Genomic DNA, 23,916 nt, shown 5'->3' with positions numbered 1-23,916 from the left:
AAATTGTTTGAAACTTTAAACTTCCCGGCATGGTTCCGCTACGTAGACGATACTTTTACTCTGTTTGAAGGTAATAAAGATGATTTAAATAAAGTTCTTTCAACAATGAATTCTATTGATCCTGCTATTCAGTTCACTTTTGAACTTGAGACTTGCAATTCTCTTCCGTTTCTCGACATTCTGGTCACACGTAACACATCCAACTTCAGTACTACGGTTTACCGTAAACCTTCATCGGTTTGCCTTCCACCACACTTTAAATCATGTCATCCAACTAAACAAAAGTTAGCTTCATTTTATTCCTATGTTTTCCGTGCTCTTCAAGTTTGCTCCTCCAAACTAGCCCTTGATGAAGAACTAAATTATTTAAAAGCAATAGCTATTGACAGGGGCTTTTCACCCAACATTATTAATCAAGCAGTTAAAAAATTCTCATCTCAACACACTAAAAGGCACACTCTTGTTTTAGGAGATTATAAAAATTCTGTTGTCATTCCCTTCTTTCCATCAATTAGCTATAAAGTTGCACATATTTTGCAGAAATTTAACTTTCGGGTTGTTTATTCTCCCATCAATAAAATTCCGAGTTCCATACTCAAGGACCCCATTCCGGATATGAATTCCTGGGGTATTTATAGGATTCCTTGCCAGTGTGGTTTAATTTACATTGGCCAAACTAATAGAGCCTTAAAATTTCGCGTCAAGGAACATGAGGCATGTGTTAGAAAAAAGGAAACACAGAAGTCTTCTGTTGCTCAACATTGTTGGTCCGAAAACCACACTTTCAATTTTTCTGCTGCCAAAATTATTCAAAAAACATCTTCCATTGGAGAACTGGATTTTCTAGAGGCATTTCACATTCATAAAAATCTTTCTGTTCTAGTTAACGATCCTAATTCCAATCCAAATTTGCCTTCGGCCTTTAAAGAAATTGTGTTTTAGTTCTGGTTTCACCAACAGATGGCACCAAAGTCTTCTGTTGCTCAACATTGTTGGTCCGAAAACCACACTTTCAATTTTTCTGCTGCCAAAATTATTCGAAAGACATCTTCCATTGGAGAACTGGATTTTCTAGAGGCATTTCACATTCATAAAAATCTTTCTGTTCTAGTTAACGATCCTAATTCCAATCCAAATTTGCCTTCGGCCTTTAAAGAAATTATGTTTTAGTTCTGGTTTCACCAACAGATGGCACCACTTGCTTATTCTTGTCCAGGCTTTCTTATCTTATCTAATCATTATTTCCTATCTTGTTCATTTGCGGTTTTGCAGCTGAGGATGGTGGTTTGGTAAAACCATCGAAACTAGTCCTGTGAAAATTTTGTAAATATAACGCTGATTTTTGTTGTTTGACTTCTGAATTAGCAAATCAACTCTGTTACCAAGGTTGCTACAGAAGGCAAATACTCTCGTATTACCTGTGCTAAATGTCTTTGAAATTATAGAAATATTTGGATTCGAAAAGATAAAGATTTTTGTGATTAAAAATGAATTTGCATCAAGATCCCTGAAAAGAAAAAGCACATTTTTTCACTTTCAAATGTACTTAATCTGGCATGTACATATAAGCACAACCATTTTGGTGCAAATGGGCAATTTTACTGATTATGTGGGATAGTTTATATTTTAGGGTACCCCATGGATTATTGCCAAGTTGTTTCATTTACGGTAACCTGAGTATTTTACATTGAATGTTATAGAAATCCTATTGTGATGTGATTGGTTGTAATGTATGATTGTAGTGATTTTTAACTGTTGGGAAAATATTTCCCAGGGCTTATTTATGCATTATGCATCAGATATTGGTTAGGAAGTACGTTGCTTATTTTCTGCTTTATATCGTGAAATGCCTGCTGGTGGTACAATTAAACCATAAGTGGCTGTGTGCTTTAGAAAAATGGGAAAGAAAACATTGATTGACTGGTTTGTAAATGAAGATTTAAATGACTTTGTTCACCTCGGTAAATTACACACAATGAGAGCTAAGGATTTGGAAACCAGAGCTCATATCAACACTATGAAAGGTATGTGGGGTGTAATAAAGTAGATTTTCACAAGAAATGCCATCGACAGTCCGGCAGTATGGAGTATGTTTTTCCTTTTTCCTTTTGTGAATTTGTATGTTGATAGCAGTATACAGATTCTAGTTTAGATATTTTAAATAGTTTTTGGATGCTGTTAAGGAATTTTGTGTGTCTCACCGAAGAAACAGAAATTTTAAAATAAGGTAAGTCAGTATTTCCTTTTTATATTGCAGAGATTACATAACATGTATTTCCATTCTTGTTATTTCCTTGTTTGATTTAAAATGCAGTTTATTGAGATTATATATTTTTTGTTTTAATTATGCTTTATTACATTATACTTTGGATGCTATTTTACGTAAGAGGGCGTTGCACGTTAGCAAGAATGGCATCAAAAAAATTGCCAATTTTTGCCAAGGTGCACCCTGAAATTTATTTTTCCCATTATGTGCAAATAGGCAGTTTCTCTCACTTAAAAAAAAAAAAAAAATGATAAGTTAGCAAACATTAACAACATATTAAAAAAAAAAGAGAAAAAAGCTTCTTTATCATTTAAAAATATAAATTTTATATGGTATATTAAAAAAATAAATAAAACACATTTTTCATGAAAGCCTTCCATAATGTTTTTTGCATTTTCCTTCTCTCTATGGTCACAGCGATCTGTTTTCACTTTGAAACACCAGGGAATTGATAAACTTGGCACTGCACACCACTTAGCTACGAAACACATCTCATTATTGCACATAATGCATTCAGTCTTATTTGCAGTTAAATCCATTCTCATGAACCATTGTAACACAGACATTTCCCCCTTTTGTGCCAAATGTACAGTTTCAAAAACATACGTCATGTGAATTGAGAGAGAAAAATCCTAATGTGGTTGCAATAGTACCATTAACCTTTTCATTCAAAATTAATTTGAAGCAGACATCAAATTTAACATATTATTAAATTTAAAATTGATATTTATCTATTGTGTGTATTAGTATTAAAGTCTATTTTAAATAATATATATAATAACAAAATATTAATAAGTGTTGTTAAAAATTGAGAAAAAATATTAAATTTTTAACAGTTTTATATAGCTACAAATTTGACTTCTTGGAGGCTTTTCAAACCTTGCATATGAGAATCATCAGATTGATATGTTTGCTGGATAAGATTTTACTTGAAATTAGAGAAAACCATTGCAAACTCTGATAAATTATTTTGAAATTCCAGTGATCCAGTCATTCCTGTGGTCAAGCAATGACCAAAAAAAAAAAAAAAAAAAAAAAAAAACTCATAGATAATTAAATCATGCATACTTGTCATCATTTTATTTTAAACTACCTAAAATCATTACTGATATCAGTAATTTTTATTTATTTATTTATTTTTGTTTAATGTTTTAATTGATTTCTTTTCTCTTCTTTTTGGCCTAGGCTCTTCTTCCAAAATTAAAAGCCAAACCTATTCGAACAGCTAGTGGGGTAATGTATTTTATTTTCTGTATGATTTTTATATTTCAAAATTCAAAATTGAAGACTTCTAAGAAAATGTTGCTTTATTTTTTATTTAGATTGCAGTAGTTGCTGTCATGTGCAAACCACATCGCTGTCCACACATTAATATGACTGGAAATGTTTGTGTGTATGTTCATATTTACTTATCCATTCCATTATTGTATTTTATGCTATCTTATATTTTATGTGTTCAAAAAGTATCACTCAGTTATAAAATTATTTGTTAAAAATTTTATTTTTTTATTTATCTCTTCAAGATATTGCCCCGGTGGACCTGATTCTGATTTTGAATATTCAACTCAATCATACACTGGTTATGAGGTAATATTCATAGTATAAAGTTAAAAGTTTTGTTTCTTTTAAGACATTGTGTTATTCTAATGAGACCATAATTTTTGAGATATTCTGTAATATCAGCATTAATTAGTAAATCATGCTGTTAATATCTGTAATATTTATTCGATCATGTTGTAATAGATTTGATAATTTAGAAGATAACTGAAAATTATTTGAATATATTTTAACCACTTTACATACATCATAAAGCTTTTTAGAAATGAAAATCTCCAGGATTTTAAAAAGCAAATGTGTATTTGTTTAAAATATATATATGTATACAAAACAAAATATGAACATGCCTAGTATTTTTGCACATTAAGTTGCTGAAAAATTATCAATAAAGACATAAAGTAAGAAGTTTAGAACTATATATATATATATGTAATATATTCAGGAGCAAGAATTTTGAATGGCATTGAAGTGTTGATCCATAATGACTAGGAAAATGGGAGGTGAATGCAGATTAAATCTTCAGTTTTATTTTCAGCAACATATTGCGGCTACACACAAGTCGGCACATTAAATGTGACTGTTCCAAAGGGCTTACATTTTTGATAACTTTGTAGCAAGGAAAGCAGCAGCAGACAGACAGCAGTCTAGCTAGGCCAAAGCGTGGAAAGAAAGTGCGTAATGTTCAGGATGAAATCTCAAGTCAGATTGAGTTAGTTTTGGTTTTCAAAACATTCTGATTGCACATTTAATATTGCTCTAAAATTACTATTGGCTGGTTGAGTTTTAGTTCCATTTACAACATCATAATTATGTAAGATTCACATGACATAGAATAGTTTCGAAATGACGCAGTGCAGAGAGGGGTTACTATTTTTAGAATAGGGAAGGGAAATTAATTTACACATCTAATTTAATCTTTTACATATTTTTTTCTTTCATAACCCCCCCTTGAAGAAGAAAAAAGTGCAGTGACAGAGAAGCCTTTTTAAAGAAAAAGCATTAATGCACTAGCAAATGGGGGGGGGAAGTAAATCATAAAATTTTGATCCTGTAAAGTATAATTTATAAATATCAATTTTTTAAAATAAATTTTTAATTTTTAGAGTCATTAAATTTTTCAGCATTTTAGTCCAAAAGTCTTTTTGTTTGAGAGTTCACATAATCATAATTCTTCAGGGAAGGTTCTTGTTATCACCGAAAATCAACTTTTACATAATCATTACTTATAATTAAATGTAACATACGTATCTATTTATGATACTAATTTCCATAGTGATAAATTAATTTTAACACCATACAATAGGAGTAACAGTTTAAAAAATTATAGTTTCACCGTTATTATCATTTCATCAGTTCCTGATTTTACCAAACTGGAAGGCCTCGCAATACTTCTAAACAAATATATCCACCAAAGGGCTGTACTCTTGAGCTAACCAGTGTGTTCTCTGCACTGGTGGCCCAGGGTGCCCAGACAGTTACTTGAAAAGGCATCTGTTCCTTGCATAAGGTAACTGGCCTTTGCGAACTGCATTAATACATTCCACGATAAAAAAAGTATAATATCATTAAAAAATTACACACACTCAATGAGAGCTTCCAACATAATCTTACATGAAGAGGGTAAAAGGAACAACTCTACAGGTGCAATTACAGGCCTCTGTTTTAGGAACCAGTAGACCCTCAACATACAAGCTTAACATACAGTCACCCTTAACATACAATCACCCATAAATTTTAACATGCATTTACCATAATTTCATATTACATATCTGTAATAATTTCACTTATTTTTTATATACACTTCATTTTTAGAATAATTATAAAATTCGTATTCAAAATTTTCAACAAAATTTCAAAAATACAAATATTTATCTTTATAGCCTTCCCTAAAAATAACTAAAAATCTAAGAACTACTTATTTACTTTTCTAAATTATTAGAATACAGATTTCTAATATCATTAAATTATATTTTTTCCTATCACAGTGTTACATTTTTTAATATCCAATTTATTAAGGAAAAAAATATAAGTTCCCAATGTAGATTCAGTTACGTAAAAACAGAAGTGAAAATAATTTTCTGGCACCTACTTCAAGTGTAAAGTTAATCCTATAACTGCGAAAGAACAACATAATTTATTCGCTTAAGAGCGATATTAAGATACGTAGCTCGATGATCTTGAAAGCACTGGAATGATTTGAAACGTTAGCACTTGGAAAACATTCGTCATTTTACTGAAAAGAAATGCTGGATTAATTCTGAAAGGCTGGCACTAGATTTCATTTTTATACACTCGCAGCAAATCTATTATTCAATTTTTTTTTCACATTTTCATATTGCTGTTCAATCACCGTATAATCGCTGCACTTATTAAATCACCATATATGCTAGATTAAATTTCGAAGAATGGATTTTGACTTAAAACATTTAAAACAACTTTAGCACATAGATTGACGGAGTCGAAGATATCTTGATGTTTATAACATGAAGGCATTAATTAACTAATTTGCTTTCACAGTTGTAGCGCAATTTGGATGATAACACTTCTGTGAAGAACAGGCACACTTTGATAATTTAAAACACTTTTTTTGTCTTCTAAACATTTAAGAGATGGCTGTACACTTTGTTTTCAATGACGTTAACACTTTTGGACTTGCAGGTACTCAATATCCATTATGAATTTCTGTTACACTTGGAAGTTTGAAGAGTTGGTTGGTTATTGCAGACATTGCGATGGCATTTCCACTGGAAATCCAATGCACAAGACATGTGTCCTGTCAACTCAGTTGTAATATATTCAGGAGCAGGAATTTTGGATGGCGTAGAAGTGTTGATCCATGACTAGGAAATGGGAGGTGAATGCAGATTAAATCTTCAGTTTTATTTTCAACAACATATTGCAGCTACACACACACAAGTTGGCACATTAAATGGGACTGTTCCAAAAAGCTTACATTTTTGATAACTTTGTAGTATGAAAGCAGCAGCAGACAGACAGCAATGTAGCTAGGCCAAAGCTTGGAAAGCAAGTGCATAATGTTCAGGAAAATCTTATTCAGACTGAGTTAGTTTTGGTTCTCAATACATTCTGATTGGACAGTTAATATTGCTCTAAAATTGCTATTGGCTGGTTGAGCTTTAGTTCATTTACATCATCATAATTACGTAAGAATTATATCACATAGATTAGTCTTGAAATGACGCAGTGCAGAGAGGGGGTTACTATTTTTAGAATTCAGAAGGGAAATTTAGGTTGCTAATTTAATCTTTTATATATATATATATATATATATATATATATAATTGTTTATATATGTATATAATTGTTAAAATTATATATATATAATTGTTAAAATTATATATATATATATATATATATAATTGTATATATAACTGTTATAATATTTAAACAAATTAAAATTTTAACAATTATATATATATATATATATATAATGTTGTATGAACTTAAATCCATTTAGTGCGAATACAAGTTATTATTACTTGCGCAATTGCTGCAAAGTTAGTTAATAATAATTTATTTCCTAAACCGTATTGATTAATTGATTATATTATCTCCTAAGTTTAATTAAAGTAGAATTATTTTAAAAGTGTGCATCCATACTGGTAAGTTATATTTTGAAAGATGTTTTGAAGTAATTTGAAAGCAAAATGTTAATAATGTTTTAACGGGGACTGGAGTTAAATCATCACGAAGAATAATATTACAATTGTAAAAGTAAAAATTAAAACATGTAATTATTGTCATTGATCGGAAATTAGTTGACTTTTCAAGGGGAACAAACCAACTCCCGTTCAATGATCAATAATTGATAGAAATACGTAAATATGAAAGTGTTTCGTCTTTACTCGAGTTATAAATTAAAGCCAAACCGGCAATTCTAGTCAGGCCAAATTCAATTATTGATCAATTATTGATCATTGAACGGGAGTTGGTTTGTTCCCCTTGAAAAGTCAACTAATTTCCGATCAATGACAATAATTACATGTTTTAATTTTTACTTTTACAATTGTAATATTATTCTTCGTGATGATTTAACTCCAGTCCCCGTTAAAACATTATTAACATTTTGCTTTCAAATTACTTCAAAACATCTTTCAAAATATAACTTACCAGTATGGATGCACACTTTTAAAATAATTCTACTTTAATTAAACTTAGGAGATAATATAATCAATTAATCAATACGGTTTAGGAAATAAATTATTATATATATATATATATATAATTCTTAAAATTTAAATTTGTTTAAATTCATATATATATATATATATATATATATGTAAAATGTGAAAAATAGGACGGCTTTGCTCTACGCGAACAAGCAACCGTTAATTAACTTTCAGTAATTTCGAGAACATTCCAGCCTATTACGTAACTGCTTCTATAAATAAAGAAGTTGCGCCATTTTACATCAGATTGCTTCTCTCCTCTTGCGCTACAACACTTTGCTGCTGCTTAACCCATTTTTCTTTTGTTAGAATAGTTATGACGCAGAAAGTCTAAATTTAATCTTACTTAAGTTAAATTCCTATTGAATATGTAATTTGGAGAATATCATCTAAAGTAAAAATGATCTGCGGTGAAAATTGAAATAAGGGTATGGAAATAGTAAAAAGTGATATTCTTCTGGGTTGTCATTTGGATGCTGCCTTAACACTGAGCCACAACAATGTCCGGAATTCATGTACCTGACTGCTAAAATATCGCATGTATATGTATATATATATATATATATATATGTATACTATAAGTAGCTTGCATGTTAACAGCTGCAGAATGCTTAACTAAAAATACATATCTTATATTTTTTTATTTATTTATTTAATATCTATTTTTGGAGCTGCATTCTTTTACATGTTAGATCTTGTGATAACATAGTTAAATAATTATATAATAATTAAATTTGTTGTATTATTTCACAGTTCTTTTGGTTAAATAACTTAGCTTATTTTTTTTTTTAAATTTCTTTTCTCAGCCAACATCTATGAGAGCTATTAGAGCAAGGTATGATCCTTTTCTGCAAACTAGACACAGACTTGAACAGGTAAAATGCATTTAAATGAGCTTTCTGTGAATATACTCGTATATAGCTACATATGTTTGCATACTTTGCATAATAGCCTTCCGTGATATTTAAGGCATCAGAATGTTTGCATAATAATACTTTATTTTCTGCTGTAGATCACGTACTGTAGGTATTTTAAAAATATATTGGACATTCTAATTGAAGCTTTCTTTCAAAGATGATCATTTTTGAAAGCATTGTGTATTTCTGAGTGCTTGAATAAGTAATTGCGTTTCTGAGTGCATAAATAATTAATTGCATTTCTAAGCACATCAATAGTTAATTAATTGCATTTTAAAAATTTATGTATACTGGTAGTAGCATATGGTAAAATAATTGCTTTTAGAAAAGACAAGAGCAAGGTGGTCTGTAGAAGATTCTAATTTGTAAAAGTGGACCTTAGTAGGAAAAAGTTTGAAAGACTGTGGCATAATTGACCCTTTCCCTACATAGTATAGTTTGTCAGACTGCTTAATGTTGACTTAGTACTTATGATGAGGCTCTCTTTGAATAATCCTTCACATACCTGAAATATTTATATTAATTTTTTTCATTTCCTGTCTGCATAGCTGGTAGTGTATATTATACTACAGTTCAAGTGATGCCAAGACTAATGATCTTTATTTTTGATATGATTTCATTTAGTTGTTATATTTGCTATAAAGTTAATGGTTTGACATGTGGTTTTTATTTTAAATTTCATAAATTTTAAATGATTGCCCTTGGGTGAAAAACACAAAACAAAGGAATTTTGCCACAAACAAAGAAATATTAAATGATGAGCTTTAACATTAAATGTACTTAAATTCAGAAACATGTTTAAATGTTGTTGAAAATATGCCACACTTAATAGTATTTTTTAAAAATACTAATGTTCCAGATAGGCTATGTCCATTATGGCCAATTGATAATCATTTTCACTGAAAATAGTCTTTTCTTAGAAGTCCAAGTTTGAGTGGAATCGGAGGTGGTTTTCATAGAAAAGTTCTCTACAATTTAAATGTGTACCATTGAAATGATTATAAGGATTATATATAGAATTTACTAGAAGATTATCATGTGTAGTGTATTTAATCTATTCTTTCTTACTTTTTCAAAAGTAATATATAGAATGTAGTGTATACTGTCAATAAATTTAGCTAAATATGAAAAGTATTATAAGCTGATGAAAACATAAAATTGATATAAAAAGTTTTACAGAAGAGCAAGTTATTGGACTGAAATATTCTTACACACCCCTCAAATAATATTGTAGTAGATGACTTGCAAATTTGTTAGAAGTATTATTTTATATTTTCGAAATTTCATTTCTAAATTTGTCTGAAATAATATTTTTTATTATGTATATGCATATAATTTTTCTTTTTTTCTGAATTTATCTCATATCACATAAAAATGTTTCAGTTGAAGCAGCTAGGTCATGATGTTGATAAAGTAGAGTTTATTGTAATGGGAGGAACTTTTATGGCTCTTCCTGAGGACTATCGTGATTATTTTATTAGAAATCTGCATGATGCATTATCTGGGCATTCAAGTACATGTGTAGAAGAAGCAGTTAAATACAGTGAGAGATCAAAAACAAAATGTATAGGAATAACAATAGAAACACGACCAGATTATTGTTTAAAAAGACATCTCAGGTGAGTTTTACAAAAATTTTTATTGACTGTCAGATCAAAATGTATTATAGTTTATTTCAGAAATTAAAATTTCTTTTCTCCAGTCTGAGTATTGATTCATTTATATAGAAACATTATATTATTATGATTTCCCAAATAACATTTTATCTGTGATCTTTCACCATGTTTTATGCTGTATGAAAAAGAAACATACATGTAAAAAAAAAGTTATAATTTGAGGGGGTGAGAAAGATGAAAAATCTTTGATTATGACATATTTTAAATAAACCTTAATAAATTCTAAAGACAACTGATTTAGGTACCCCTCCTCCAAAAATCCGTTTGTTTCTGAAAAAGAGAGACATGTATCATTTGCTTTCAATTTTGGAAAAAAAAAAAAAAAAAAAAAAAAAATCAAAGATGACATCTCTCTTCCTGAAGAAGGATAGTCGTATATTTATTATGGTTTGTTTATCTTCCAAATATTTAATACTTGATGGTAATAATACATATGCTGTATGGGAGGATCATATAAATTATAATTTTATTTTTTCTTGCAGTAATGCAAAAGTCTTACTGAAAGTAAGACAAAACGTGGTTTAATTTATATTAGCAAAAATCAAACTTTATATATCATTACAATCACTATTTCTTTGGATGAAGGTATTATTCAATGTAGTTTTAACAGTAAGCAACATATCTGCACTATTGTTAAACCCACCTTTTGAATTCTCTGTGTAAAAATTTCAAACATTTACTGTTTTACCCCTTTTCTTTATTGTCACATAATTTATGTTAATAAATCATTGTTCCCATAGATTGTTCTTTACTGACTAAAGAAATGGAATTTAAGGCATAAGATCTGGTGTGTATAATGAATGAGATACCACTATCCCGCCCTGTTCACTTATGCAAGAATGTCATTTCTTGGACCAATTTTTCTCATTTGAGTCATAAAAGTATATCAGTCTTTGATTCTGGATACCATCCTAATTTGCTTAATATCTTCCAGTAGGTCAGAGAAAATAGCCACCTTTTTTCTACCCGCCAGTATGTGCTTTGTTTTCAGTGCTAGTTTCCTGTTTTTAATGCTATCTGTGCACATTGCTGTTATCAATGATATTATTTCTGTTAACATATTCTTGCCTTCTGTGGATGTTGGCAGTCTACATCTTTTTTCAGCCAGTAAAGTCAGTGATGGCACATAGTTTGTTCTTCATATTTATTATTTACATGTAATGAAGTAAATTTTTGTTGCATGCTTTTATAGAGGAAGAATCAATCTAATAATATTTGGAGTTTGAATGATCATTATCAGTTAATGAAAAAGTTAGATCCATTTTTCCATTACTTTTGGTATGGCTCTCATATATTGCTAAACTTAAAATTTACTGTAAGATTACATGCATTATGACTTATATTTTATTATATTTCTTTGCTGTCTGTTTTATATCTGTTGATTTTTTGCTATTTATTACATATATTTAACTATGTTGATATGTTGCTATTTATTACATATATAAATTAAACTATTCATTAGTGATATGCTGAAATATGGATGCACAAGACTGGAAATAGGAGTCCAAAGTGTTTATGAAGATGTAGCTCGAGACACAAATAGGTAATCATGTCTGAAAACATGTCTTATTCATTAATTCTTGTCTTTTTTGGTATGTTTTTAAAAATATTTATTGATATATACTTAAATTTTGTTAGATAGTTATTCATAATATTGACGTTTTTTCAAAAACTAATAAAATAATATCTCGCCTTAAGCTAGGTAATGAAGTTTTGCTTAATTAATAATAATAATATTGCTTTTCTTTGATTCTAAGACACACCTTTTCCCCCCATCTTTTTATTGCTGAAAATCAGTTGTATCTTAGAATACCTTAAAATAAAAATTCTGGAATATTAAATGCTAAGCTCCTGAGAATCGTGGCCTTCCTTATGACATTCTTTTGTCAGTTGGTATATATTAACTTATAATTAAAAATATTTTGTTTTCTTACTTTCTTTAATATGATTTTAATGAATGAAAGTTTATGAAAATATAGATTAAGTAATTATGCAGATTTAACTAATAAATCTGTTTAAATGTAGTTAATTCTTGCCGAGCAGATAAAAAAAAAAGTCTCAAAAGGTTAATGTATTGTAGAATATTAAAAATATTTGTGCCTATGAGGTAAAACAAGTATTAGCTGGAGTAATATTTTTTAACCCGTTCGTGATGGCACCTCCGTTACCGAAGTGTTCTCTTGGGACGGCACATTAACCGGATGTGTCGTCCTATAGGACGGGCAATTTACCCTGCTAAGCGTAACTTTGGAAAAAAATTCGTATAAAAGAAATTTATCATCCAATTTTTCCAATTTTGGGTACATTAGGAGAAGAACATTCAGGTAGTCGTCAGAATTAATTTTAAGCCTTTATTATTATATTTTCCTTAAAATTTTTATAAAGTACTCATTCTAGAATAATATAATTTTGCCCTTATCCCACAAATAAATATATATGGAAAAATATCCAAACAATTGCAGATTTTATTTAACACAACACACAATTAAAATTAAAAAAATATTAAAACCGTCTTTCATAAAAATTCAATGAGCAAACAACGAAAAGTAAGCAATGTTTCAAAATGAGACAGTGTATGATATTCCTTGAAACATGGGTGTATGCGAAGTCCAACATTGCATTAGTCACAGGAATATAATATCTGCTGCTATTTTACTTAGCAAATTTGACTCATTTAGCATTTGTATATCTTCTACGGTCAGATAGTTCTTTCGTTTTGCCATTTAAAAAAAAAAAAAAACTTTTGCCAGCTAAGCGATACAAAATATTCGTTTCAATGCCGGAAAACTCAAAGAGTAATAAAAAAGTCTCTAATGATAGAACATCTACTCCACTATAATAACTGATAAAAAATAAAATAAAAATAAGAAAAAATAATAAATTAAATTAAAAGTATTCCAGAGAATCGAGAACATGTTCATTTGTTTATATAAAATGACACATGAATTAGTGATTGTGTATATTCTACCTTTAGATACTGCTTTCGTCTGCCGTTAAAAAAGATACATTTTGTTTTACTGACAATTAAAAATATTCATCTCAAAGCATGAAAAATATAAGAGTAATAAAAAAGAGTCTTTAATTATAGAATGTCTATCCCACTATATCGCAAAAATAAAATAAAATGTACCTCAGTGCAGCGAGAGCATGTGCATTTGTTTATATCAAATGACGCAGTTAAAGAGACATTACATTGCTCAGCACTCACCCAGAAATCTCACTTTCATTCCAACAAAAAATATTAATCAAACGTTCTATCTAAAAAGTCAAATGTGGTACACCAAGCCGGGGTAGAGTGAATTAAATGGTGATTCAAATATGACACATTCGGGCCGTGAGGTAATGTTCGCTGCTGTTGCACATATCACACGCCTGTACTGAACAGGTTAAGTAAAGGAAATAGAAATGGATCTATATGCATGTAATGATTGTAGTATTATTATTTTTTTTTTTGGTGGGGGTATGGGTACAACAAAAACTGAAGTTTTAAAGTATGGAGGTATTCATGCTAAAATAAAAATTACAATGTAAGAAATCAGCACTTTGTACAGCAATCATTGATAATTTTAATATAATTATTTTTCTGGATTTTAAATATTTAAATATTGCTCTAGATTATATTTTTCAATTCGCTAGACTAAAGTGAAATGTTTTCTAGGGGTCATACTGTAAAAGCAGTTTGTGAGACCTTCCAATTAGCCAAAGATTGTGGCTTTAAAGTAGTCGTTCATATGATGCCTGATCTCCCTAATGTTGATTTTGAAAGAGATATTGAACAATTTATTGTAAGTATAAATGAATTATTCTGATTTCTTATTAATATTGTGTATAAATTTGGCAAGCTTCACAAGTGAAGAATTTCATGGGTTGCAATTTATAATGTTAACAACTGGCTTAACATTAGAAATATTGTTTAGAAATTTGGTGAACTTCATATTATTTCAGAGTTCTAAAAATTACCGTACTAATTGTATTTAAATTTGAAATTGCACTATAGAATTGAGAGTAGTTTCTGCACATCTGCACAACCACTAGAATGTGTGAACTTGGCAGCTCTAGAGAATGTTCACAAACTTGTTTTTAAATTTTTGAATTTATTATGTGCCCTGCTGCTAGTAACTATACAACAAAGAATGGATACTCCATGGAGGACTTTTTAAGGGGAACTGGCTTGTATCCACATCACATATGGAGAAAGCCACAAAAATGCTCATGCAGCCAGCTCTTTTGTCGGGGTTCAAACCTCGGGCCGAACTACCAATGTAGAGTGGTTTTTACCGCTCATCTGCTTGTCTTCACAAATATGTTAGTGACTAATTTTTCACCTAGATGATGTTCAGAAGGCAATAGACATTTTCTAAATGGCAGTGCACTAAGAATTCCTACAAGAGCAATCAATCGATAAAATTACAAAAGCAAGAAGCATAGGTAGTAAAACACATAACTTTATCAAGAAGTCCTACTTTTTTGTGCTTTTATTTACCTTGTGTACACAGCAATATGTTTGTGCTTAAGAAGCATCAGAGCATTGCTCAAACTTGTGATCCATGCATTGTATTGATTGAAACAGGCATATTTTATGTGCATACCTGGATTTCCACGCAAATACTTCTTGGTGGCATTGTGGGTTGCTGCATATCTATTTTGATGACATATTGCTTTGCTTCATGAATACTTTTTTGTGACTTTCCAGTGAGGGTACAGATAATCAAAAAGTATTGAAACTGAGATAAATATTTATATCTGAATTTAGAATCTTCTCTATAGTATTCTGAATTCTATTTTTCTTTCTGCTTTTGATTCACAGTTTAAAAAGGAGTGGTCAGTCAGCATTTCAGTGATTTTATGACTAACTCTTATAGCCTCCTTTGAATTATTTTCAACAGATTTGAGAGTGCTCAAAAGTAAAACTATGTTCCTAATTTTTGTATCAAGTGTTTTGTTGACTATTTCTTTAAGAATTAGCTATCTAAATTGCCATCTGCTGTTAGTACTGATTCAAAATGTGCTATTATGATTAAATAAAATCCGGTCAGTCAGGTCTATTTGAGTTGTTGTTAGATGAAAAATGATGATGCATCATATAGCCAGAAGTCCTTAAGTACCTTTCATTGGGATTTCTAGCAATACAGTTATATTATTACTATCTTGTTGTAGTTGTTATCACACACACATACACAAAATAAATGAATAAATAAATAAATAAAAATCATTAAGTTCTGATAAACTACTGCTAGAATTTTTTTCACTTCTCTTGTAGCATAGTAAGCATTTGACCGGTAGTAATTTTGAGTTATATACAATTGATACTTTTGCTTAGCTCAGAGATGTTCATTGGAGTTAGGTAAAGATATTTCACTGACCAGTTAAATTATTTCAGCTACTTATCTTCAGACTACAGGTTAGAATAGAAGTTAACTGAACAGAAGTTAAAGATTTTGATTTGTATGCCTTATTATGGTGGAAAAACTATATTGAGCAGATGTTACAATACAGAAAGCATGCTATTGTATAAAGTACCCTTAAAGCCATCAAAGATATAGGGACTAAGGAGCCGAATCAGGATCAGAGAAAACTATTCCAAGTGTTAAATAATTACCTGCATATTTTACTACTACATACTTCTATAAATATCATTCTTCAGTCATTTAGCTGGTCCAAATACATCTGGCATAGTGGATCATTGTATGTTGACACATAACTCGTTCGAAACTTGTGATTGGCCTCTAATATCACACACATACTTTGAATCAATTCAAAAATTCTCCAGTTATACTCTGAGCTAATATTGTACTGAGTTAATACTCTGAGTTAATATTGTTTGTACAGCTTACTAATGATTTATTTGTTTATTGCAAATTCAAGACAGGAGGACCATTTAAAATTTGTTCCTTTAGCCTGATTTAATCTTTTAATGAAGCCTAATGCAAAGTGTATTTCAGTTCTCTAAATGACATGATACTTTAACAGGCATGATTAGTAGCTTCTAAGTAGTAGTATGATTATGCAAACCAAGTACAATAACTTTCATGGAGATAGACTTATCAGTAGGTTCGGCTCCAGTTAAAACACAAATTGCAATATTTTCTAAACATGTTTGTTAATTTCATTTGACAGCATGCTTTAGAATTTAGCAGCCCTAATTGACCAGTTTCTCTGGCTTGTAAGTTTAACGGGAAGGAGAAACATCATGGAAATATTTAATTATCCCAATAAAGAGCTTCTGTAGGCATTAATAAGAATAGTCATTTTTATGATTTTGTTCAATTTTTTTGCATCCATGTACATGTTGGTTCAGTGCTTTTATGACATTTCTACTTCATTGTAATGTTGCTTAGTGTAAATCAGTACACATTTATACTCCGGAATAAGATTATGTAGGTTTTCAGCCAGTGACTGTAATAATTAAGTCATATCCATAACGTTAGTACATGGCTTTCTTCTCTTTTATGGCGCTGACCAAATATGTCCATCAATGTGAGAAGGTTCACTTTGATTTAAGAAAGTTCTGGTGGCTTTCAGCTATGTAATGCACTTACACCTAAAAAGAGCCCACCAGCGGCCGAGCAGTAAAAACGCTGAACACTGGTAGTTTGGTCCGAGGTTCTAATCCCGCAAATGGGCTGGCTGCAGGGGCGTTTTTGTGGTTTTCCCCCTGTGTAACGTGTATACGAGCCAGGTTCCTTAGAAAGTCCTCCATGGAGGCATCCCTCCCTTTAGGCAGATAGCTCTCATGTGCTTTGCCATAATTGAATAATCCTAATCCCTAAACCTAAAAAGCAGTATAAAATTTTTCAGATATCACAAGATTGGTCTCTATTATCACTCATGTACTTTGAATCAATTCAAAAATTCATCAGTTATACCCTGAGTTAAATATTCATGTACCGCTTACTGGTGATTTATTTTTTATTTCAAATTCAAGACAAGGGGAACATTTAATTAATTTTTTAAATAGCCTGATTAAATCTCTTGACATTTATTGAAAGTTATTAATCCTCAGTCCATATGAGAAGAAATTTAGTATGGGTATTACTGTAATAAGACAGTAGCAGAGTCAAAAGTTATATATGTTATTCAAATCTGTGTATCATTCAGAGTAATAAAGTGAGATATATTAATTGTTTTGAAATTGATCACTGTGTTTTAGAGTTCAATTTCTATGACTAGAATTTCTGGGAAAGGTCATCAAAAAAGAAGGGAAAAAATTAAAAAAAAAAAAAAAAAAAAGAAAGAAAGAAAGAAAATCTGGAAAGGTCTCAAATTTTGAATTACGTCCAAAGGGATGTTTTTTTAACATTTTGCGTGTTACCTTTATTTATTAAATATCATGCTGTTTGCATTTAAACCATAAAATTCAGTTCAAGAGCAATATTGCCAAATAATTTTAAATTTAGCATATTTTTAGAATTTCCGATACACAGTTTCACGTGCTGGAGATAAATATGTTTTTTCTGTACAATGTTGGCATTGCTAAATCCTTTAGTTTGTTATTCAAAAATTTGTTAAAGTTTTACACAATATGAAATCTATAATAAAATAAATTCCAAATTTCAGATGCCTATATTCGCAGTAGGATTATGTCATTCAAGATTGGGGGGCTCTAGGTACTGTTGTTTTATCACAATGCGATAAACATACATACATTTATGCAGATTCTTCATTAATTAATTTTTTCAAATATAATACAGGGCGATAATATTTGGTGGCAAAAGTTTGAAAAGTGAAACAGACGTTCAGGGTGATTCGACGCAAAATCGCAAAATGAAAACAATAGTCCCCAGGGACAAAGTCCCTTTGGACTAATAAAATAACTATTATGATGATAAAAGAATTAATTCTTTGAATTTAATTAATAATTAAAATAATTAGCTATTAAATTATAAACTGATTAAAATTAATAAAAATGTAAAGACATAAAAATTTAATTAATTATTAAATTTATGATGAATAGTTCTATAGTAAAATAAAATCCCGTGCTTTGTGTTATTTGGGGCTGTTACTGGAATTATAATTTAATAAGAACTAGGATGTAGCTCAGCCGAGCATTAGCCAAATTTAGGCCCTGAATGAACAGATAATGTGTTGTTTCAAAGGATGATAGAAGCAAAGACCATGATTTTTATAGCACACCAGTGAAAAAAAGGTAAAACAATTAAAACACCGCTAATAAAAATACAGACAATGTTTGAAACAGTAAAACAATACTGAACTGCATAAACAATTAAAACACCACTAATGAAAATAGAGACAATGCTTAAAACAGTATCAGAGTATGGAAGGAAATTTGGTTATGTAGCTTTTTCGTTCAGAATGACATTTTGCCCAATTTTCCTTTCCCTTTATCACCCTCGAATGAATGTCTTTACCCCACTGTCCTAATCTCAGCCCCACGTGTCAGATGGGGGAAGAGGTGGAAGTTTTTCTGTGTTTCTGTTTACCTTTTCATTCCTTATATCTTTAATCTAATTGCTACCTTTATTTCACATCACTGATTTATAGCTACAATTATTAATAAATTATTTTTTAACCGCTTTCCTTACAAATTTTTTTTGAAAAAAATTGCAAAAAATCATCACATTTTTTTATTTTATTATTAAATACAACAAAACGAAACAAATCAAAATATGTAAGTTTTAAGTTGAATTTTTAATTTTTTGAAGGTGTAAAAGCATTTAGTTTTAATATTAGTTTATTATCCCGAGTTACCTTGGGCAAATGAAAAAAAAGTCAAATATTAGTCTTTTTTGATAGTTTTTGAAATAAGGGACAACACAAAGTGATACCTGACATTCTACATTGGTATCTGGTCTCTTTTCTTACGGGCTTACCGCTGGAATCTCTTTCACAGGATCACAGAGTACACTGTCTCGTTGGATTTGATTTAAAAAAAAAATTTTTTTTTCCACCTCTTCATAATCACTATCTGAAAAATCATTGCTTTCGCTCTCTTGCATCATTGCCATTACTTTACTTTTTTCAATGCATGTATCCTTCTTTATACATTACAAATCCACAAGCCGATGTATACTATACAATAGGGAAACACATGACCAGTCCCTCCAAAAGAACTGTGCAACCAACAAAATTTGGCAAACTGCCAATCAAAGCTGAATATTTCTTTTATTTCCTCCAGAATAATAACCAGGATATGATAACCGTGATAAAATAAATTGTACTAACAAATTCTGCTTCACCCAAGTTTTCACAGGATAATAATTAACTGCAATATATACGAACCTGAGATAACTCGGGATAATCAGGCAAACGGTTAAAGTGAATTTCGATTCATGATCATTGAAATGTTTTCTTTGGCTTCTTTTTTTCAGTGTATTTTTTAATCTTAATTTAAATATTGATATATTTACACATTGTACACCATTTAGATCATAATCCTTGATAAGAAAGTATCTTCTAATTATTATTGTTAAGTAAGTGCTAATGTCATTATTTTCATAAATTAAACATCCATGTACAACAAACAATGCTAATTTTTATACAATAATAAGGCATTATTTACTTTCCATTCGCATCTTCTCTCTTTTTAATATCAAATACATTTAGTACAAAGTAATATTTCAGAAATAGTTATTTTAGATGCTTATTGAGGTAAGGGAGAAATGAGTTATTTGGTTAACCCTTTGGGGCACAATTTTTTTTTTTTTCTTTTTTCTGTACGCACAGAAAAACTGAATGGAAAAGGCTTTATAGGTTGCTATAAAGCTATTCTATCATATACCCAAGCTCGATAGGTTACTCTGAATCTTCTTTATTTATACTAGATGGCAGCACAACACAAACCAGTCCATATATTTTAGCCATGTTACTTTTTAAAGATCCCTCATTTTTCAAAGAAATCTTCCAGATTTTTATTAGGGCATAAAAGGAATTGTTTGAAAAGAAATTTCTATGTTATTTTCTTGGCTGTACGCTAATCTCCTTATTGTACATTAATTTAAAATTTTTACCTTGAAATATTGCCTAAAATCGGACGACGAACATCAGGTGTGCCCAGAGTGGGCTCATTGCGAGACTAGAACTAGAGCAACAACTGTATCTTTGTTTCTCTGCAGCTCTGTGGTCAGTTCATTGACAATATAAAGGTTGGTCTACATCTGTGTTTCATTTCCTGTTTTTCTCTTTCTTTCTTTTCTCTCTCTCTCTTTTTTTTTGTTTTATAAGAGGGAAGGCTTGGTTATCAACTAATATATATGTAATATTTTCAGTTATTCCAACACATCGTGGGCGAATGGTGAGGCTATTCCATTACACGTTCTGGAAGATGGTTAACGAAGCTGGGGTGATTGAAACACGGAGAAAAATGACGACTCAGGACTTTTCACTTTTAACAGCAAGCATATCTTTATTTTAATTTATAGCAGATGACTTTTTCCAGATGGAGTTAATCAAATAACTTATTCAGTAATTGAACTATTAGATACGACTGACTTTAAACTTTAATACATCATAACGTTCTAACAAATAAAGCGGAGCATAGCGGAAGCGTTAGCAGGACGAAGGCGAGAAGGCATCTATGTAGGAGAACTTATGACGCAGCATTTATATAAAAGGTTACGTAACAGAGTAGCTTCTAGAAAAATGTAGAAAAACTTATGACGCAGCATTTATATGAGGAGGTTATGTAATAGGCGCGAATGTTCTAGCAGGTACTGGGTTAGGGGACGATCCTGAATTGCAGAAAAGTAATTAAAGGTTGCTGGTTTGCAAAGAGCAAAGCCATCGTATTTTTTTTTTATTTTACATCTCCCCCCCCCCCCGTCAAAATGAGAGGCCGGGGTGAGAAAAGCATTAATACAGGAGTGAAGCAAAAGTATGAGAAAAGACATGAAAACATCCAGAACATAGCGTACAAGCTTTAACTATGGCCTATCATAGTTCATGACTTTCTCATATAAAATTTTGACTTTATAGCATATGAAATTTTGAACATTAAAACAATGAGTTATAAATAAATATACAATATATGACTAATTTTAAGTTTATAACATAATAAATATGGAATACTGATAAATAAATAAGTTATAATTACAAAAGTCCTCAGTTTTGTTAAAAATGTCCATTTTGTGTGTTTTTTTTTTTTTTTTTTTGAAAGTCCTTTTCATAAAAAGAGTTTGAATAGAATGAAAATATCTGGTAAAATCTCTAAATGCCAGATAGTCCACAAATATGATGCATGTTGATAGTTCACAAATATGATGCATTTTTTCCTCTCATCGTAAAGATTGACATGTTTTACACTTCAATACAAAATATTATACTTATTAAAAAACAATTCAATATAAATAATACAATTATACACTAGAACATGAACACTTTGACTTTAAAACTATGGCATGTCCTCGCCAACAGATCAGCGTGATTACTTGCTGATGGTTGGGGGGTGCTAGGTGCAAATATCGAAAAACCTCCGTTGCCTAATAGAAGGTAACTGGTTTTTGGCATTGTACATTACCTCAAAGTGGTGTTAGAAAAATAAAAGATCATATAAAATCAAAATTATAAGACGGATAACTTGTATAATCAAGTTAAAGTCTTTTTTATAATTTTGTAAATTAGAAACAAATATTATCCTACAATAAGAAGAAAATTTTTGCTACAAAATAATTCAAATTATGTGAAAGATATAAAAGGTCAAGATCGGGAGAATAATTTGTCATAGTTAGGGTTTAAGTCTAAATCAGGTATTAAAGGTCATAATCAGGAAAATGTTTAAAAGAGAATTTTTAAAAAATTAATTTTAATTTTGAACAGAGATAGGAATTCTACTATTTCGGACAGTTAACTTAAACTCACTTGCTGGATTAAAAGGTCTTAATCTAGTTGAATGAACAATTTCTGATTTCTTTTTAGTTAAAGGATTAGGTTTATCTATTTCATAAGTAACTTCAGAATATTGTTTTAAAATTTTATAAGGTCCTGAGAATGGAGGAGATAATTTACGTGTATTAGGGTATTGAAATTCTTCATACATTACTAAATCACCAATTTTAAAATTACTAGGTTTAAAATGAATATCATATCTTTCTTTATTTACATTATGATAATCATCAGATCTCTTTTGAGCTATTTTTCTGGCTTCTTCTATTGACGGATACAATTCTTGATTTTGAATTAAGGAATCATAAGGTAATTTTCCATACATTAAATATGATGGAGGGAATTTTGTTACAGAATGAGGGGTATTGTTATACTCTTCAGTTACTTGGGGTAATAATTTTGTCCATGCTATATTACCATGATAAGAATTTAGTTTGCATTTTAATCTAGTTATAATAGTTTGATTAACACGTTCAATTTTACCATTAGTTTGGGGTCTATTTGCAGTAGTTAGCAATTGTTTTACATTATGATTCCTTAAAAAGTGCTTAAATTTTGAAGATGTAAAAGCAGCATTCCTATCACTTAAAATCTTTTTAGGGACCTGAATTTGGAAAATTTGTTTTAAGCAATTTATATAAGTATCTGTAGTTACACTTTTGGAAGCAAAAGTCCAGATATATCTAGTTGCTTGATCAATAATTATGTGAATATACTTTTTGGTAGAATTATAATAATTTAAACCACCTACAGTATCAATAGATAATATTTCAAAAGGTTCACTAACTGATGGTAAATTTTGCATTAAACCAAATTTCTTTTGTTTACTTTTCTTATTAAACTGACATACTTCACAATGTTTACAATAATTTCTAACATCTTGAACAATTCCTGGCCAATAATATTGTGGAGATAACAAATTTAGCATACATGATACACCAATATGACCAAATTGTATATGGGCCTTTTCAAGTAATTTCGTACGTAGAGACATGGGTATCACAATTTTGTACAATCCCTGTTTTTTAATAGTTAAGACATCATTCATTTTCCTATATTTAGTATTACAAACATTATCTAAATTTTGATATTCTTTTATTTCTTCTAATGATAATAAATTAACTTGCAATCTTAAATGTTGACACATAGGATTTCTAGAGAGCATGTCAGCTTCAACATTAGTAGATCCTTTTTTATATTTTATATCAAAATCATACATAGATAATTTTAAAGACCATCTAAATAGACGACCAGTAGGGTGTTTTATATTTTTAAGCCAAACTAAAGCAGCATGATCAGTATGTACAGTAAAATGGTTACCATGTAAATAATAATAAAATTTATCAATTGCATCAATAATAGATAAACATTCCAGCTCAGTAATGGCATAATTTTGATCATAAGATCTTAATTTTCTAGAATGAAAAGCAATTGGATGTAAACTACCATCAGGATGTTCTTGTTTTAAAACA

General features: G+C 30.0%; 1 protein-coding gene across 1 annotated transcript in view; it reads left to right on the top strand.

The window, feature by feature from the left end:
• The window catches only part of Elp3 (elongator complex protein 3), an 84,414-nt gene that overhangs the window by 18,828 nt on the left and 41,670 nt on the right, over positions 1-23,916 (top strand). The window contains exons 4-10 of the mRNA XM_085824906.1: positions 3,452-3,499; positions 3,589-3,659; positions 3,790-3,853; positions 8,820-8,888; positions 10,314-10,549; positions 12,069-12,149; positions 14,265-14,391. Of these exons, the coding sequence (XP_085681032.1) occupies positions 3,452-3,499; positions 3,589-3,659; positions 3,790-3,853; positions 8,820-8,888; positions 10,314-10,549; positions 12,069-12,149; positions 14,265-14,391 (696 nt within the window). The remainder of the gene's footprint in view (positions 1-3,451; positions 3,500-3,588; positions 3,660-3,789; positions 3,854-8,819; positions 8,889-10,313; positions 10,550-12,068; positions 12,150-14,264; positions 14,392-23,916) is intronic.

This window comes from Stegodyphus dumicola, chromosome 10 (genome assembly GCF_044657685.1).
Source record: "Stegodyphus dumicola isolate Sdum_Otavi_A_Nest chromosome 10, ASM4465768v1".
Lineage (NCBI taxonomy): Eukaryota > Metazoa > Arthropoda > Arachnida > Araneae > Eresidae > Stegodyphus > Stegodyphus dumicola.
This window is presented reverse-complemented; position numbering and strand designations above follow the sequence as displayed.